Source organism: Populus alba, chromosome 10 (genome assembly GCF_005239225.2).
Source record: "Populus alba chromosome 10, ASM523922v2, whole genome shotgun sequence".
Taxonomy (NCBI): Eukaryota; Viridiplantae; Streptophyta; class Magnoliopsida; order Malpighiales; family Salicaceae; genus Populus; species Populus alba.
Window position 1 is genome coordinate 11,355,187 of NC_133293.1, and position 19,903 is coordinate 11,375,089.

Here is a 19,903-nt window from a genome sequence, read left to right on the forward strand (position 1 = left end):
CTTGGATTGAAAAGGCAGCTTCAATACATTTGATGCTAACTTTTCGTTACTTGCATTCAACAAGTACGTCCTCTTGGGGCCTTTTTTCCTGCACTAATGATATGTAAAGCCTTGGTGCATTGTCATTTTTCATGTTTTTCAAAGGTATAGTTTTACTGTAAAGAAAAGGATGTGTGGATTGGGTGGGGCAAGATGACTGCAGCGGGCGCTCTCTCTCTCTCTCTCTCTCTCTATATATATATATATATATATATATATATATATATATAGCGTCTTCTTCTCCTTTACCTTGTTTGTCTCTTGGTCTTGGAGAGGGGTAGAGATATACACACACACAGCAGGTTTATAAGGGCTAGATCATGGCCAGAACGCCCCCATGTGATGCCTTGGAGTTTTTCTCTCTATGGAAAACTAGAATTTAGTTTTGTGAAACATTTGACCGAACTTCCCTCCCCTCAGCATTAAATCGACTGTCTGACACTCGTCTTTCCTTCTGTACCAGCGTGCTTGGTTTGAATTGAGAATGATAGGTGAAAAGCATATTTATCGATTCTGGTCTTGGTTTTAGTCTTGGATTTATTAGATCAACTCAAAATTAATAATATTATTTTACTTTTTTTTAATAAAACAATCTTGTTTTGAATAAATTATTTTTTAAAAAATTATTGGAATTAATTTGGTTGGGATTTATACGGGTTTAACTAGTCATCTAAAATAATAAAGTTTAATTGAATCATTATGGTTTGATAAAGTCAATTTTAAGATTAATTTGAATTAAAACTTGGTAGGGTGAAAACTGTGAAACTTTTTTATTTTATTTTTTTGTAAAATTCATCTAATTTGCTTTCCCTTTGTGTAGTTGTCGAATATTTTCTTCTCATTTTTACTCCTTCCAAACAAGTGGGTTTCCTTTTTCTCATTGCTAGCACCTACTTTCTTTCTTTTTTTGTATTTTCTTTCCCCACTTTCTCCTCTAAAAAAAATGTATAAAAGTCTTTTGCATCGTATATACCATAAGCCTAAACACGACATCTTATAGCCATAAGTCCAAGTCACTACTTATATGAAATTAGCTTCCTTAATTTGTACTAAAAAGAAAAGAAAAACCCTAACATATAAAAAGATGGTTTTAAAAATAAAAAGTAAATAAATTTTGTAAATAAAAAGGGATTATTTAAAACATCATGTCTTTTGAATGTAGTATTATTTTTTCTTTATACTTTGAGAAATTATATTTTATATCTCAATATATGTTTATATAGTTGATTTCACTTTATATACCTTGTTAAGACAATGAAAAAAAGTATGAAATATTACAAGATCTGATTATGATTATTTTACTATCCAAAATACCCTTATAATTTATGTATCTTTTTCTTCTCCTACCACTATTCTCCTATATTGAAATCTAAATCTTTTATCATAAGAAAAAACTAAACAAATAATTATATTAAAAATTGGAGTTCAATTTTTTTTTTAATAACACAAAACACAAACCTAGCTGTGTACGTCTCCAATTATATTAAAAATTGGAGTTTAATTATAATAAAGTGTGATCGTTTAAAATAAAAGGAGAGAAAAGATCACAACGCTCAAAATACACAATGCTTTTAGTGTATAAATATACATTTATTTATTCACAATTTAGCTGTGTACGTCTCGATCGATCCAGTGGATCATCATGGCAAGCTGGAAGGCATTAGTTATCATATACATGTATTCAATATAACTATCATTTTCTTCTCTTATCCATCGACGTGCACTTGGTTACAATTAGTGAGGGCTGGCTCGACGTGGTATCCAGCCCCTACATAACTTGCCAACCACTTTATCTGCCTAACTTGTGCCCTTTTCTACTATTTAACGTTGCTCTTGTAAGAAAAAAAACGCAGATAATCCAAGGAACTTTGAAAATGCACCCTTCTTGTTTTTTCTCCTTTTCCTTTTGAAAAAGATATATATTACTGCTGTTAAATAATATTTATATAAATAAGAATAAAATACTATTTTCAGCTTCCTTTTTATATTTGATCTTAATTATTTTAACAACTGTCTAATGGCCAAAAATTATATAGCAAGCAGTTTTGTTATTAAAAACAGCCCAGTGTTTCTGGAGTATCATTGCGAATTCTTCCTTCTTCTTTTTTTTTTATTCTTTTTCTGTTGGAATCGTTTTATAGCCTACCGTACCATTGCTAATATCATTGATTTTTCCTTATTATATGATATTGGACTTTTATAATTGATTGATTCTTGATCCAAATTACATGATGATTGGTAAAGGGAATACAGCTGAGGTGAGTATTAGCTCTTAAAATAAAACAAACAAAAGAAATCTTTTCATAACTAAAGAGAAAAACATACGTGAAGGGGAGGGATTATACTTATTTTATTGCTTTGAGATATAAGCAAGGTTTAGTAATGTGTCGGAGGGGACAGCCTAGCAATTAATCTCTTAGATTTATTTGAATGAGGACACATGGGATGAGCTTTAAGAATAAAGGTGCACGACTCCATTGTTTAACCTATGATCATTGGGCCATGGTTGAAAAGAAAATTAATAAGTGGTGATGTGTGCTGTGTAAAATTAATAATAGTATGAATCCTGACGCTGGTATTGCAATGTTCTTCGTAATATTTCTTATTGATTCCTAGCCAGGATATCCTCTCAATTTAGGCTCTTGATGGCTAACTTCCCTTCCAAATCCTCACGTCTTCTTTGTTTTCACGAGCCTCTCCCAAATCTTGTAGCTGATCAAGCCTTTTTATGACTGCATTAATTTGCAGCTTCATATCATCGGCTTGTGTTTTAGCTAACACGACCGGAAGACGTTGTAATATATCTTCAGCCATTAACAAGCTCGAATTAAAGACAGCGTGGTTGATAATAACAAATCTATTTCTCCTTGTTTATCTTAAGAACAAGGTGGACGTCAAATATTATTCTACATTTTAATTAGAATGTCCGAGGAACTACGTACAAAATACCCACGTTGGAAAATGCAGGTTCCCAATTATAAGCCCGTGGAAAAGGTAGAAAACAAAATGTTTGATTTAGAAGATGGATAAGATATTTGATCGCTTCAAGGAACACTGAAGTTTAGATCTTTGGAAATCACCCAAGGATCAGTTGTGACCAACCATTTATAGCAAAAGATGGACATTTTAATTAATTTATAGCTGCTGTTTCTGTTTCCTTAAGACAAAAAAGGCAATCTAATCCTGCTCTGTTTTTCGTGTCATGATGATAAATACTAAATAATATCAAACATTCCAAATTCTCCCATTCCTCAATCAGAGAGAGAGAGAGAGAGTTGCCTGCTGATGGGTATGCACTATTAGATATTGTTGGATGCTATAGTAATATTGCTGCCTTATCATAATAATCCATTCTCCTTGCACATAAACAATTAATTCTCTTGGTCTTAATTTTCTTAGATTGAAGGATTATTAATTATAATATGGAACAAGGGAGATAGGATAGGAGAGGATGGGAAGAGCAGAGAATCCACAACCTTAATGGGGAGAAAAGGATGGGGCAAGCAACAACTGCTATGTATCTTGATAAAGACTCTTGTGCCATTCTTTGCCTCCCACACCACCAACTTCTCCGACTCCATGTCCATGAGAAGTTCTTGGAGCTGTCATTGAAAAGGAACAAAGAGCCAAATATATATATATATATATACATGGCCACTGGCTCTAGCTATACCCTAGCCCCAGCTTGCAAGAACCATCACCACAACATTAATCAGAATAATAATAATAAATAAGTCCTATCTATTATACATGTCATTTACTTCGAAGCTCCAACAGGCTCGCCTTTTGCTTACGTCAGCACATCAGAGTTTGCCTCTACACTCTACAATTTTCACAGTGCCCGTACATGTACATGCTGTGTTTCATGCATCGCGCATAGTTGCAGACCACCACAGGTATCTAGGTGTCAAAACCCATTTATAGCCCACAAAGGGTTGCCTTCAAAACAAGAAGCCAAACAGAAATTTATGTCTGTCACTATCACAAAATAAATTGCGAGTTGGTTGGCATTTAATTTCTGAGTTATACAGTGAATTATAGATAGATTACATTACATTATATAAGCAATGAGTGAAAGGACATTTTCTTGTTAGCAGTCGGTCAAAAAGAGATGGTAATGACCTGTCAAGCTTTCTTCTTGGTGTCAGGCAGAGGAAACGAAAGCACTGAAACCTCCTTTTATTGTCTCCGTGCTCAGCTAATTAATTAGCTCGCACACAGAGCATCACAGGGCGAATTAACCATTTCCTTTTCCAGCTGATAGAACAATGAGAGATCTAGCGCACGAGAAGCTTGATTTTAGGAATCTATGCTCCTTAAATCTTGTCTGTCTATGATCAAGTTAATTACTTTAGTGATCAATCATAACATACAGCAGCAGCGTTATGTCAAATACGTACCCAGTAGTGCTTCAGAATTACCCCTTAGTAGTGTATATGCGATTGCCACGTGATGCCGTGTTCTTTATTTTCACAAGACCATAAATATTATCGCCATGGCCCCTCTGCAAGTACCGACAGGCATATTCACAAGTTGCATTGCATCCATGTATATGTCTACACTATCGATCATATGCATAGAGAAAAACCAGTACTCCACGAATTTAAGAATCATGTGCTTATACATTGTGCTTTCTAGCTAGCTCGCTCTTCCCATGGTGGGGTCAAGAATTTCAAAATCTGGTTTTTGAAATAATTTTATATATTATACAATATATACTTAGGCAGCCCGGGCATCCATCAGAGCGAGCAGCCACGCTCTTCTTCATAGGCGCCAGCAAACACCACAATATTGCAATAACAGCGATGTTTGGATTACTATAGAAAACTAGACATTAACTAGTGTTTCTTAATGGTTCTAAAAGAAATGCATTAAAATCAATCAAAACTATAGAAGATTAAATATTAAAGACAAGGGAATTAACCACAAAGCCAAAAATGGAAATTGAAACATTTTTTCTTTTCTTTTTTGAATTTTATAGATATTAATTTTAGTATTTCTTCAAAATGTCTTTTATTCTTTCCCCCCCCCCTCAGAAGTCAAAGTTATCCAAGAGTTCAAGAATAAGTCGATAAATCAACAACTTAAATCAATTTATGCATAAGCTTTCATGTGCAAAAAAGAATGGTAGCTCTAGGTTTAAAGCAATAAAGAAGTAGAAGTACAAGGTTTAATGTGAACAAGCTTTTTTTAGGATTTAATATTATTACTAAATTCCGATAGTAGAGGGGTAGTTGATGGTTTTTAAATGGATGAAATCCTCCATAACTAAAATTGCAAGAGGTCAATTCTAGTTTTTTTAGCTGAAAGATAAATTAACTGAAGTTTAGGGAAGTTACGAGCTATTTAGGGTGTGTTTAAGATAATATACAGTGAGGTGTGATTTACTTTTTTATTTTCGGGACTCACACAAAAAAAAAAAAAAAAAAAAAAAAGAGAAAAACTTGTTTTTATGGTAGCTTTTTATGCATTAAATAAATTATACATTGAAAAAACAACCAGATCTCACCACATTTCTATCCCGAACACTCTCCTGTCGCTAGATTCATACATTGTGGCTAGGCTAGTTGAAAACCACACAAATTACAAACCATCTCGTACTTTTAAATCCACTAAGGTACTACACACAAATCAAACCGTTGTGAAGAATTAATAGTAATTTTCTTTCTTTTTTGTAAAAAGAAAAGGCAAGAAGAAGAGCCTTAATAAACCTCTACCTCAATGTTGTGACAGCCATACCTTACTGTGTCAGAAAGGTAGAAAGCAAGGAAACAAACAGAGACAATGTCACTTTGGGGTTTGAAGAGAAAGGTACGGGTGCTTGGTAGTGAGAGAAATGAAAGTAACTAGCTACTGATCATGATTTAGTGGTGTAAGAACCAAGGATATCATAATAAGGTTAGGTCTTGCTGATATTTCCTGCTGGATCATAATTGAGATGGGAGTAGAGAATAAAAAAAAAAAAAAACTGTACTCCTAGTGAAGTAGAGTGGAAAAGGTTGCTGGTTTTGAATGGAGGGCTGATTCATAAATTGATAAAGAGCACCGTTGGGAACCGGGAATGCAAAAGGGTGGGCCTTAGGAAATCATTTTGGTAAAATTTTAAAGCATGATTAATTACAGTATCGCAGGGAGAGAGGGAGTTATGAAAGTGAGATTTTCTTGTTGGTGGGCTTATATAAAGGAGGATGGATGTTGGGTTTGCCTCCTCCTCAAGATAGAGCAGGGAAATAAAGGAAAAGAAGAGAGAGAGAGAGAGACTCCATCAAGTCTATAATTGTGGGGATTTGATCATCATGGATGAACATCTAAGCCCATTAGCTGTGACTCATCTTCTTCAGCACACCCTGAGAAGCTTATGCGTTCATGAGAACTCTCAATGGGTTTATGCTGTGTTTTGGAGGATCTTGCCTAGGAATTACCCACCACCCAAGTAAGGAGGAGAGATATATTAACCTTCCAAAAAAAAAACATTCATAGACGATTAAAATGCCTAGCTTGATATTATTGCTTAGTATTTTGATATTTATTTTTCTGTATGTAGATGGGATGGTCAAGGAGCTTATGACAGATCAAGAGGGAATAGAAGGAACTGGTATTTCCTTCTGGTTTCGATCGTGGATATGTTCAAAAATTAAATTTTCATGCATAATGATCATTCAAGCTATACGATCATGATCTTGTGAACATATTGTATATGTGTGTCAGGATATTGGTTTGGGAAGATGGTTTCTGCAACTTTGCTGCATCAACAGCTGAGATCAACTCTGGGGACTGTCCAAGCTCATCAGTTTATGGTAACTGTGAGTTTCAGCACTATCAAGGACTGCAACCAGAGCTCTTTTTCAAGATGTCCCATGAAATCTACAACTACGGAGAAGGGTAAGTGCTAATAATGAAGGATAATTACACATGACCAAATAGTAGAAATTTATTAACCAGGTCCCTTTAATAGCTTGGTTTCAACTTGGACCTACATATTTAAAAGAAAGGTTGCAAGTTGATTTAGTTCTAGTCCTATATTATTGACAGATTGATAGGAAAAGTAGCTGCAGATCACAGTCATAAGTGGATATACAAGGAACCAAATGATCAAGAAATCAACTTCCTGTCAGCATGGCACAACACAGCAGACTCGGTAAGAAGATCTCTAGCCCATGCTTAATCAATTGAATGATGGTAACAGTAGTAGCAGTAGTAGTTTCTGTGATTTCAGGCTAAATTTTCTTGCAAATTTGTTCTCTTATGCTCCTTGACAGCAACCTAGGACATGGGAAGCCCAGTTCCAGTCTGGTATAAAGGTGCGCAAATTAATATAATATAACGAATCATTTATAAAACCACAAAATAAACGGATTTTAAATAGATCTAGCTACCTTTTGGTTTGAATAATATTTGTATATTTTTGCAGACCATAGCCCTGATTGCTGTTAGAGAAGGTGTTGTTCAACTAGGAGCTGTTCACAAGGTTTCCTCTCTCTCTCTCGAGTAGCTTTCATTGCTCACTCCATCACACACCCTATATGATAAAGGACAGTACTTGTTTGTCTACTCGTATTTATTTATTGATCTTTCTAATAATTTTAATGGCATTAAAGGTAGTTGAAGACCTGAGCTATGTAGTTCTACTGAGAAAGAAATTCAGCTACATAGAAAGCATTCCTGGTGTGCTCTTGCCACACCCATCATCTTCTGCACACCCTTATAAGGTGGATGGTTATGGCCCGGCATCAGACACATGGCACTACCAAGGAAGTAACATTACACCCCAAAGTCCAACAGAGTTTTATGACCACTTCAATCAGGTACCATTTAAGATAACTCCATCTATGAGCAGCCTTGAAGCTCTACTCTCCAAGCTCCCATCAGTGGTGCCACCACCACAACCAGCTGCAGCTCATCATCAAGCCGCAGGCTACTGTGACTCACAGTCCCACTATGTATCATCTATCCAAAGGGGAATGGAGAAAGTGGCCAAGGAGGAGATTGATGAAGAGTACACTAGGGCTGATCATCAACACGATGTAGGTGAGAGTAGCAGTTCATTGTCAGGTGCAGATTATCGCAAGCAGCAGTTTCAACAATTCCAGGATTTGAATGTTAATGTCAGGAATACTAGTGGGTATTTTGAGTGACAAGCAGTGGAGTACTAGGTTGTTAGGGGTATCATATCATCATATCAGGGATTTGATCGTTTCTAAGATCTAACGTTGTCAGCTAGCTAGCTTTTTAGTTCCAGTCTCATTGGTGTTTCTACTTTATAGTGAGTTTTTCATTAGCTAGGTATTCTTCAAGGTGGAGGAGGCTATTGTAGGCCTAGATTTCCTAGCTAGATTCCTAGTATATCTAGTGAGTTGTATACCATATAACCGAACTATATGCTTAATTATCCACATCTAGAGTTATTGAAGGTGCTTCTTGTTTCGTTCTGTGGCTGGCTCACCTCTGTTACGTTATTTGCAAGTAGAGAGAGAGAGGGAGGGAGGGAGGGGGAGAGCATGGTCAACACATCAGAAGGAAGCTATACAAGTAATTAAAATGAACACAACTTTGCTGTCATTGTCGAGCAGAACACTAATAAGAAGTTGAATGTGGAAAGTGACTGCTGCAAAAATACGATTAGTATATCATTAATAAACATTAATAACATAAACGCATACTAGTACAGCCCCACTCAATCATCACATACAAACTTAATTGATGAGCGTCAAATTCACTAAACCTTGGCCTTTTGCTCGTTTTCTCCTCTCTCTTTCGTGTATAATGAATTCTATTAAGTTTTTTCTTTCTCTCTTTCATAAATAAGCTTGCATCAATTTTATGGAATGGACCAAATTTAGATTGATTTTGTGGGCGAGGCCATAAAATGTAGAATTGTAGCCAGTCAATGTATATATGATGGCACCACTTTATTAAAAAAAAAAAAAAAAAACCATTTAAATTTTCAATAATTTAAGTTTGGCTTAGAAGCATCGATTAATATCTTTGCTCATCAATCTCCGCAACTAAAAAGAGCGCCAATAAAAAGACTAGAGACGAGGTCCGAAATGCTACTAGCTGACCGATCGAGCTGCAATGGACGAGGTTAGCCTATCAAAACCAGCGAAGTACACACAATGATTCCAAGCACAGAAACTGGGGTAGGGACATGAATGCTATGAGCATAGAAACTGAGTCATTGTGAGAAGATGGCAAAAGCCTGGAGGCATTTTCCCTTTCCTCGACTTGCAACGTATAATTTGAGCAATGTGCGTGCACACTCGATACACATTAAAATATTTTCTAAACTTTTCCATTAGATGGGGATATCAACCTAATAAGTAGCTGTTTCTCACAAGCAAAATGTAAATCATGGTACAACAACACCAGAATTAATGGCTTTGAATAATCATCTCAATGCACGTGACTAGCGGAAATCTGCAACTGCATCCTTGAAGAGTTTGAGAAGGCTCTCAATACTCATCACTGAATGGTCTGCGTTATCTCTCACCCGCACACTCACCTGCAAACAACAAAGGATAATAACAGTAGTATTTTTCATTGCCGAAAAGAAGAGAAATTATCCAAAGATGGAACTCTTTGGACCTCACTGCTACAATATTTTTGTTGTAGTTTTTGACACAGTGGGTCCAAGGAAAAAGAGGTCATGTATATATTAGTTCATTTAATAGATCATCTGTATTACCTGGCCAGTTTTGGCTTCCTCTTCACCCACAACCAGTATATAATTGTACTGTGCCAACTGAGCTTCTCGTACCTGAACGAAGGGCAAAAAAATCACTAAACAAACCCAATTGTGTAGCATCCATTTTCAAACTAATTAGCATCACAAGACCACGACTGAGCCCGAATAAGTCACTGGAATCCAGGAAGGGCGTTTATAACAAAGCATATGTTATTTATTTTACAAGAGAAACAAAAATAAAAAGATGCAGGATCAATTTGCAGGATGCTAATTTGATGTCAAGGATGGGAGTTGTAAAAGCACCTTTTTCTGGATCTTTCTGTCAGTTGTGTCCGCATCAACAAAATAGCCAGCTTCATGAATCTGATCCTGCACCTATAAAATGTAACAAGAAAAGGCATTGGTTTGTGTTCAGTGCTGGGTATAAGGTCAAAATATGAAAAATAACACACCCAAAAAGCTTTCACACTGCATCTGTTTCGCAATAAAAACAAGATAATCCAAAACTAAAAAGGACACAATATTCCACTATTCCAGCAAGAATTGAGCTAGTGAATCCCTTTCATAAACACGTAATACACTTGAAAACCATTGCTGCATGACACGAGTGAAATATATTGAGAATAAGCAACTCAAACTAACCCCTCAACACCCCCTCCCGGAAAAAAATAAAAAAGCAGAGTGCAATAGAATAAATAAATAAATAAGAAAAATTTAGACCATCTTATCATGTACATAGCATATAGCCATATACTGATATAACAAAAGAAACACTTGCCATCAACTTAACGCATGAAGCAAAGGGAAAGCTGACCATATTACTAGACCATAAAGGATATCATGTCAATGAAACCCCATCACCCTGTGAGCAGTGCTTCGCCAATCAAGATGTAGATGAAATTGCATTGTGGAATTCAAGAATGTTGACAAGGAAGATTTTATGTGATACACTAATAAGAAGTTCATTGTCTAGGGGTTGAAAAGCATGCAGCAAACCAACCAACCTGTAATGCATAAGACTGAGATTTCTCAGACACAGGGCAGACAATTGCTTGACGAGGACTAAGCCAGAAGGGCCACTTCCCCTTGTAATGCTCTAATAGTATAGCAAACATACGCTCAACAGAACCTAGGATCGCTCTGTGTATCATAACAGGTGTTTCACTCTTGGCTTCATCCTCTGCTGAATATTCCAACTTAAAACGATCTGGAAGCTGGAAGTCGAGCTGCAAAGAGAGGCATTCATTAATTACATGACAATCCTGTATTACTGTAAAAAGCCCAAGAGGCAGAAAATAAAATAAAATCCAACAATCTAAACCTGCAAAGTAGCACACTGAAATTTCCTCTTCAATGCATCAGATACACTGATATCTATCTTTGGTCCATAAAATGCACCATCACCTTCATTAAACTGTAGGGCATGAACCAAAATATCACATCAGGAGACAAAGATTACAAAAGAGAAAAGGAAATGCGTAATAAGAAAAGTTACCAGTCATTTTCTAGACATCCAATTGGCTGAACTTTCACAGTGATAAAAATGGAAATATGAAGTAAGACAGACCACAAATCCTTTAGAAATCAAACCACTTTCTGTTGTTAATCATATTTTTCTAGACTTCAGAAAATTGGCCTAGCTTTCATATGATTCAACGCCTCTCATCCAATTGATGAAGCCTAGGCACAGTTAATTATGGTGCAATGGGTACAGTAACAGACTCTACACTCTGCAAGGAAAACTAAAAAGAAGCTTCAAATTTTGTTATTTACAACTACTGCCTCTTTGCATGATTTCAGTGATGAGTAGATGAACTGCAAACTTGGTGAAATTTCTGAATAAAAAGTTAGCTCTCTAGAAAATCTAGAGTTGGCAAATTGAAGATGTTAGAGGCATTACAAGCAGCCATGAAGAAGAATTTCAACTGCATGTATACCAAAAGCAACCAAGAATTTCAAGCAAAGACCAGAAGTGCCTAAAGAATAACAGTACCTTCCACGGCTTTCCAAACTCATTCAATGCTTCCGCGAGATCTTTCTCAGCTTCCTCCCATGTTTCCAAGGCTCCTAGGTATTTCTCTGGCCTCTACAATAGAGACATCAGGAGGCACAAAATAAAATCCTTTTGTTTGTTTTTTTTCTAGGTAGCAAGACACTGTAAAATCATCCATTTCTTCAAGAAAATGGTAAATGGTCAACTTAATTTACAAAATTCTTTCCAAAAAATCTGGAGAACAGAAAAACTGCATTAGTTTGAAATGACTGAATCAAGACGCTGTAAAATCATCCATTTCTTCAAGAAAATGGTAAATGGTCAACTTAATTTACAAAATTGTTTCCAAAAAATCTGGAGGACAGAAAAACTGCGTTAGTTTGAAATGATTGAATCACTAGAATCTAAGAAATCCAAAACATCTCTAACAACCTTTTAAGCCTTTAAGTTACAGTTCCAAACCTATCTCTAAAAGCGAAGGATATTAGAAAACTGCAGTGTAAAAAAAAAATGCCAGAATAAAACTTAGCTTGGTCAAGAAATAATTCATTTTGTCTATAAACCCACCAAGGTAAGGTCAAAAGGATATTTTTTTGAATATTAAGATTTGTCAAATTTGGGTTCATTCAAATCAGGCAAAAAATTTTCATCTGAGTTGACAAGATTGTTTCCCTTTTTCATCAGCACAAAGTGCGTAATAAAAGAAAAGACAATTGATTTGCAAAAGATTCAAGATCATACAGTAGATAGCTTCAGCTCATAAGTGAATCCGAATTTTCCATAGGCATAATCAATGAATTCTAAGACACCTCTGACTTCAGCTTTTATCTGAAAAGCAGAGCACACAATTTATGTTAGGGTTAGGCAACAAAAGAAATTAAGATGATGTTAGTCAGGTTTCAATTTAACTTATATTACCTGGGATTTCCTGCAGAATATGTGAGCATCATCCTGTAGCAAAATGCAAGAAAAATGAGGAAAAGAAGCGCAGCTACTATGATAGCCATGTATAAAACTATGGCAATGGATTGGAAACTAAATAAATAAATTACTATAGTCCAATGCTACGAAGAACGACTAATCCCATCCAATACTCATGAATTCTTAAACCTTGTGATATTTCAAAGTCACAAATTTGGTAAGAGTTCAATGCAGCTCTAAAAAGAATATAAATTAACTCAGAAACCTAAATTAATAACTACTATTATTTAACCAAAATTACAGAGTTAAGCCACAAAAGTTACAAACATAAAATGGAGGAGTTTTCCTAAGCGCAGACCTGCTGAAATCTTCGAACACGTGTTAGTCCAGTGAGTGCACCGCTGGCTTCATTACGATGCAAGACCCCGAAATCAGCAAATCGAAGAGGAAGTTCTGAAAAACAACGCCAGACAATTTAAGATGATGGACCACTCAAATATTCACATCACTAGAGCTCTCCACAAGCAGCAAGAAAAATGAGAAGAGAGAGGCAGTGACCAACAAACAGCAGTTGATTCTCATAAAAAAAATGCACATAGTTTCCACATCCATGAAATCAGAACACTAAAAACACTTAACAAGTCTGCTAAAAGTAATTCAAGGTAAAAGAGAGCAAACAACCCACCCCAGCCCCGCTAAACACTCACTGACACACAAGAATGATAACAGTGGAATAAAATTCAGAAGGAAATAAACTTACCTCTATATGAACGAACTCTATGTTGAAACATCAAACAGTGCCCAGGGCAATTCATTGGTTTCAGTCCAAACTCTTGCTTTTCAATCTGCAGCAGACAAAGTACCATCACAGCATTTTCTTCTTCAATTCCAAGACAAAGAAAAAGAATGTTCCAATCATTTGAAATTTGCACACCCCCTGAAGGTTACTTGCACTTCCATAATATCATTTGACATTTCAAGACAAACAAGAATGTTCTATTCATTCAGAATCTATTAACATAATCCGTAAAGAATTTCTCTTTATAATTTTTTATGAAGCACTGTGGTGCTTACCAATGCAACAGCCAACTAATCATGTTCAAACTGCATATAACTCGCACCAGCTGATCATCATCTAACTATCCTCTTAATCAGAATTCAGTAAAATATAGAAGACTCACCTCAAGCAAAAACATATTCTCCTTGTAATTGGCAGCATGACCAGATGTCTCCCAAAGTTTCATGTTATAAATATTTGGAGACTTAACCTGCCAAAGTTGATAAATTTAGGCATTCACTTTTAGACATTATATATTATGAGATCCAAACAAAAATTTATGACTTCTACCTCTTCATAACCTCTTCTTCTGTACTCATTTTTTATAAATTCCATTAGTTTGTTGTAAACCCGAGTTCCATGAGGAAGAAAAAACCAACTTCCCGGACTGAAACACACCAAAGATGCAAAATCAGCATCATGGAATACATCGATCTATGAAGATAGGCAAAATACAAGGGCACATTCGCACCTAAGTGGATGACAAAAGAATAGTTCCTGTTTAGTACCCAACAACCTGTGGTCGTACTTCTTTGCTTCTTCCAAGAAATGCTTGTACTCCTGTACAAAAATATAATGTTAAGAAAACAAATGGTAACATCTAAAACCAAATAATATAACCACGTTTCTCATTTTCATATCACTGAATGAATCTCTCCAGATCAAAGAGAACACGGTTTTGCTTAAAGATTCATAAGGAAAATAAGCTAGGTGTTTACATTGTAAATGAATCTGTGCCACCCAAAACTGTTACAAGTTTCTTTACATACACAATGCTGTGGCACCTTTTCCAGTTTCATCAGATGGCAGCCAGCCTCACTCAATAGTACACCTGTGCTATTGACTCCAAAAAGAGCCGCTCGATGTCTTTGATTTTTTCTTGAGAGACACAAATCCAAGGCTTCAAAACAGTAGTTTCATTCAAATTCAAAGTCCTTGTTCGTTTCATAGGTTTAAATAGATTAATAATAGTTTGTTTAAGCCCAGAATTAAAAGGCAATCTGCTGCAATGAACACAATATTGCTTTTGCTTTTACAACAAACGGATAAGTGCACACCATATAATAACAAAGCAACCTGTTTCGGTGTTTATGTGAAACATTTTGTCAATGTATATGCAATAAAACATCTTTTTCATAAAAAAAAAAGATAACAAACCAAAGATTTTTCTTTTCCCTCTTTTTTCTTTAGCAGGACTTTTCACAACCTATATTGCAACCACGTGAATTAAAAAGTTAACACTTGATGGATCATAATACAAGCCCATAACCTAATTTAGACACCAAAACTGAAATTAATTATATCACACAAAATCATAAACCATTTGAAAGCATTCTTGAAAAATTGTAGCATCCACCAAGACAAAGGTCTTAACAACTAAATTTTAATACTCATTACAACTAAATTTTAATACTCATTAGACTGCCTTCATAGTAAGGGGTAAATGTCAAAAATTCCAACACAACCATGCTACAGCACACAGCTACATGTTGCAAAAGCCTCTGCAAGTGAGAAGCAGAAATGCAATTCAAAGGGAAGAGAGATGAAAATTAGGTACCTGCAAACGTTTTTTATCAGGAAAAGAAATTCCATACACTCTTTGTAAACTTTCACGATCTCTATTACCCCTCCAATAAGCCGATGAAGCCTGCAATAACAAATTCAAAAGTAAAAAAGATTGCATTTGCTAAAGTGAACCAATTGTATATCAAATAATGATCAAACATGTAATTAAGTATCACCTTCAAACATGCAAGTGCTTTCACAAAGGATGTGTTTGGTATATGAGGCCCACGACACAAATCTACCAACGGGCCACATCTGTATACGGTTATTGTTTTGTCAGGGGGCAGATCTTTGATGATTTCAACCTGGTCATAACCGAATTTTAAAAAAAAATAAAAATGATAAAGGTGGTTTAGTTTGTTTTGGAAGCGGAAAAATCATTTAGACATTAACTAAGAAGCGTTCTGCTTGCTCAGATAAATTTGCTACTTAAACTTGCCTTGAAATTATTGTCCGAAAACATCCCAAGTGAATGTTCCCGTGATACTTCAATGCGCTCAAAAGGTTGCTTCTCCTGAAATTTAAGTTACTGAATCAGTAAATATAAATGAAATGCACCATTAAGAACAATGAGTATGTATGAAAAGGAGACATTGGTTACAATATCCATGCATCAAAAAGAATCGAACAAATTAGAAACATGTTATAAATCTTGCATTGTTTGCATGTCATGCAATCCTACCCAACCCACCCTCTGTCACTAAAATGAGTTACATTATATTTATTTATTGCAAAAGTAGCAATTATCTGCATGGCCTTCCACATGTCATATGCATCCAGCTCTCATGTAAAAAGATTAAAACAGCTATATATCTTACACTCTATCAGTACCAACTTAACATTTTAAAACATTTACCTTGTTAATCCACTTTTTATAATAACAAAATTGCAGAACATACTCAAGATTGTCTAAAAAAATCAGCTACACGCCTAACCAACATATCAATGCAAACCCCCTCTATCATTACAATGAGTTATATTATATTTATTTATTGCACCAGTAGTAATTAACTGCATGCCATTCCACATGTCATATGTATCCAGTTCCACATGAAGATATTTCGAACAAGAAACATCTATACACCACATTTTATATAAACAAAAATACAAAACATACTAATGATTATCTACAAAAAGAACCAATATAACTTACTAAAACCAGCAAGAGTAGTTATTAAAAGCCTTCCTTTATATACTAGAGAGCCAACATCGCTACGCTACAATAATAACTCTAAGGATGGCAAATTCTAAGATCAGGGAATGAAACAATACCGCAACAGCTTTCAGTGCAGCTGCATCTATCTGCTTGAAGTGATTATCATTCAATCCCAATTCACCATAGTATGCATCATAATAGAATCCCTACAAGAACATATAAATTTCAAAATCAAATTTTAGCTAGGGCCTAAGGAAGAAATGCAGTCATGGCAGCAAAAGGCATGATGAAAACACAACATTTTTAAGCACTTGAAGCAGGAACATCGAGTTACTAACTTAACCATCCAGATGCTTTCTTTGTAAAACATCAAAATAACAAAGAAAATTGTGTGAATGAGCTGGAGCTCACACATGTACTGGTCACAGAGATGTTACAGTCCCAGCTGATCACCTAAAAGACAAAGCCCCACTAAAGAGCAATCATCAACAGGACATTAAAACAAAACCAGAAAAAAGTCCTGCTTCATTGAAAAAGAAATGCATTAATGCAATCCTCCATGCTATAGCTTGTGGGAATATCACAGAAGCAAGGCTTCAGATAATACTCGTCAGATACATAGGCTTAGATATTGCTTCCTCTGTCTGGTAATTTAAACTGTGATCCCAATCATGGTGCCTTGGCGAATGTGAAGACTGGCAATTTTTTCGTTATACTTTATGCTAGATTTACGAGTATTTGTGTTTAATATAGATGTAAGCGTGTAAAACCTATATAAGAGAGGAAATATTCGGAAAGAAATATATTATTAATTGGAAGCTGAAAATCAAGATCATAGTTGCAGAGACTTAAACATTGGAACTAAGTCTTGCCAATTAAATCACCTTAGGTCTACGCGAGATATAACACTTGCTAGTTCATCATTTTAACTGACTAAATATGCTGTAAACTTGGATAAATCCCAACAAAAACCCTTTGAATCTAAGAAAAAAGTGGATTTCTTACGTTGAATAAACAAGTAAATCAAGGTAATTAGTTCCGTGAACTACACTGCTGGTATAGTGAGACTCGTGCTCAGATATCTTGACAATTTTAGTGAGTTGTGACATGGTAAGAATTGGTATTCACATATATTATTTATAACATAAACGACATTACAGAGATACGTACAAATGAACCGGGGATCATAGCAAAGAGGTAAACAGATAGGGGAACACTTGAATTGTAAAGTATATGAATACATCCTACCTCTCCTCTTGTGGTACAGGGTCCAATGCAAAGTTTGCAACCATACTCCATTTCAAGTGCCTGTAACGCACCGCACCATGATTAAACCCGATATTATTAAAATTCAAGTAAAAAGACGGCGATGCATTGCCGCTGATCAAGCTCGCTCAAATACCTGGCCGAGAATGTGAGCACTTGAATGCCAAAAGGTGTCGCGTCCTTCGTCACTTTCAAAATTAAAAATCTTGAGCTCACAGTCATCCTCTAAAGGCCTATTCATGTCCCACAACACTCCATTGACTTGAGAAATTAACGCATTCGCAGCCACACTCTTCCCAATCTCCTTCGCGATATCCATAGGAGACGATTGCCATCTCTTTCCTTCCTTCACTGTCCCGTCAGGCAAAGTAATCCTAGAACCAAAATGAAAAATCAGAATACCATTTTTTTCAAGCATACGAGAAAATAGAAAAATTAGGGCTTTACTTGATGGAGTCGTGAGGGAGGGATTGGATGCGGGAGAGTTGTTCTGACTGAATGGATTGAAAGAGTTGGATGCGCTTGGGGATTACTGTATTGAGATAGCCTTCGTCTTTTTGGTGAGAGTAGGAGGCAGCCATTGTCGTGGAGGAGGGGAATGAGGAGAGGAGACTGCGAGGAGGTTTGGCAAGAAGGAGAGATGAGGAGGGCAAGAAACAGCGGAGAGGGGAGAGCAGCCGAGGACATACGCACATAGCATGCGGGAGTTTCCGGTTTTGGACAGAGGGGGGTTTTCAAGGGCGTTTCTGTTATGGGACCTAGCGTGGGGATCAAGCAGAGGCCCGTGAAGTTCCCGCCAACGGAGATTCCGACTCCAGCTTGGTTTTGTTCGGGGCTTATAGTCGGTTTTGGGCTTCGCCTACAGGTCTCGTTAAATAAGCCCCTTTTTTATCGTTCTATTTGAATAAAGTTTAAACAAAACATAATAAACACGCGTTTGCAGGACAAGACACGGCTATTTTGTTTTTTCGTTGTCAGTTTGAGTGTATTTGTTTTTTATTTTATAATGAATAATATATAGTATACAAGATAATGGATACTCAGATAAATAACTAACTGAAATTCAACAAATAGGATATGGGTATATTATTTTGATATTTAAAAAAAAAAACTATTTGACAATCATTAAATATTTGGTTTTTAACATAAACAGCATATATATTAAAAAATTATCTTGGCTGAAAAGTAAATAAAATAAAATAATTGTATTTTCATGTTTAATAATATACCAAAAATTTTCTTGAAACAGTATCCACTCTAATAAAAGTGAGAACAACCATGCTTAACTAGTAGCAATGAAAAGAAAAGAAAAGAAAAGAAAAAAGATGATAACCCTAATAAAAGTCTGGTCGTAAATGTGGTTGCAGTTGTTTTTCAAAATATTTTTTACTTAAAAATAATTGTATTTTCAAGTTTAATAATATACCAAAAATTTCCTTGAAATAGTATCCAATCCAATAAAAGCGAGAACAATCATGCTTAACTAGTAGCGATGAAAAGAAAATAAAAGAAAAAAAATCATAACCCTAATAAGTCTGGTTGGGAATGTGGTTGCAGTTGCTTTTCAAAGTATTTTTCGTCTAAAAATAATTGTATTTTCAAGTTCAATAATATACCAAAAATTTCCTTGAAACAGTATCCACTCCAATAAAAGTGAGAACACTCTTGCTTAAATAGTAGCGATGAAAAGAAAAGAAAAGAAAAAGGATCATAACCCTAATAAGTCTGGTTGTGAATGTAGTTGCATTTGCTTTTTCAAAGTGTTTTTTACTTAAAAATGTATTAAAATAATATATTTTTTTTTTTTTAAAAATTATTTTTGAAATTGACGTGTCAAAATATCTTAAAATACCAAAAAAAAATTCATTTAAAACAAAAAAAAATAAAAATAAAAATATTTTTTTTTCAAAAACACAAAAACAAACCAAGCTCAATACTCCAGCTTCTTTAACTGAGAAGTAGTGCACCCGATGTTCAGGAGGCTAAAAATATTGAATATCTACTCTGATAAGTCATCCTCTCCAACGCCGGTTTGATTCGATTGAGAAAATAAAAAAGAATGATCAGGCAATGAATTTTTACTCGAATGAAAATTTTTACCTTGTCGATTTGGTGGTTTAGACAACAATAAACCACCTTCGTTTAACAATCTCGAGCCTTGTGGCTAAACTAAAAACAACTTCAAGTGGAATGACTAGATGCTCCCATATGACAAGCACA

The 19,903-nt window shown here is 35.4% G+C and overlaps 2 protein-coding genes across 2 annotated transcripts; one reads left to right on the top strand and one right to left on the bottom strand.

The window, feature by feature from the left end:
- Positions 1-5,584: 5,584 nt before the first annotated feature.
- LOC118046530 (protein RICE SALT SENSITIVE 3) lies at positions 5,585-8,468 on the top strand. The gene is made up of 7 exons (XM_035055469.2): positions 5,585-6,472; positions 6,584-6,634; positions 6,748-6,921; positions 7,072-7,177; positions 7,299-7,340; positions 7,451-7,507; positions 7,638-8,468. The coding sequence occupies exons 1-7, from the start codon at positions 6,336-6,338 to the stop codon at positions 8,172-8,174; spliced, it is 1,104 nt and encodes a 367-aa protein (XP_034911360.1). The 5' UTR covers positions 5,585-6,335; the 3' UTR covers positions 8,175-8,468.
- A 749-nt stretch (positions 8,469-9,217) lies between these two features.
- LOC118046529 (threonine--tRNA ligase, mitochondrial 1) lies at positions 9,218-18,514 on the bottom strand. Its single transcript, XM_035055467.2, has 20 exons — positions 18,131-18,514; positions 17,820-18,057; positions 17,666-17,725; positions 16,534-16,623; positions 15,701-15,775; positions 15,438-15,566; positions 15,254-15,343; positions 14,168-14,256; positions 13,987-14,083; positions 13,820-13,906; positions 13,399-13,483; positions 12,997-13,091; positions 12,636-12,668; positions 12,459-12,545; positions 11,718-11,810; positions 11,046-11,138; positions 10,729-10,950; positions 10,028-10,099; positions 9,725-9,796; positions 9,218-9,541 (listed from the first exon to the last, which is right to left on the bottom strand). The coding sequence occupies exons 1-20, from the start codon at positions 18,376-18,378 to the stop codon at positions 9,446-9,448; spliced, it is 2,151 nt and encodes a 716-aa protein (XP_034911358.1). The 5' UTR covers positions 18,379-18,514; the 3' UTR covers positions 9,218-9,445.
- Between the last annotated feature and the right edge of the window lie 1,389 nt (positions 18,515-19,903).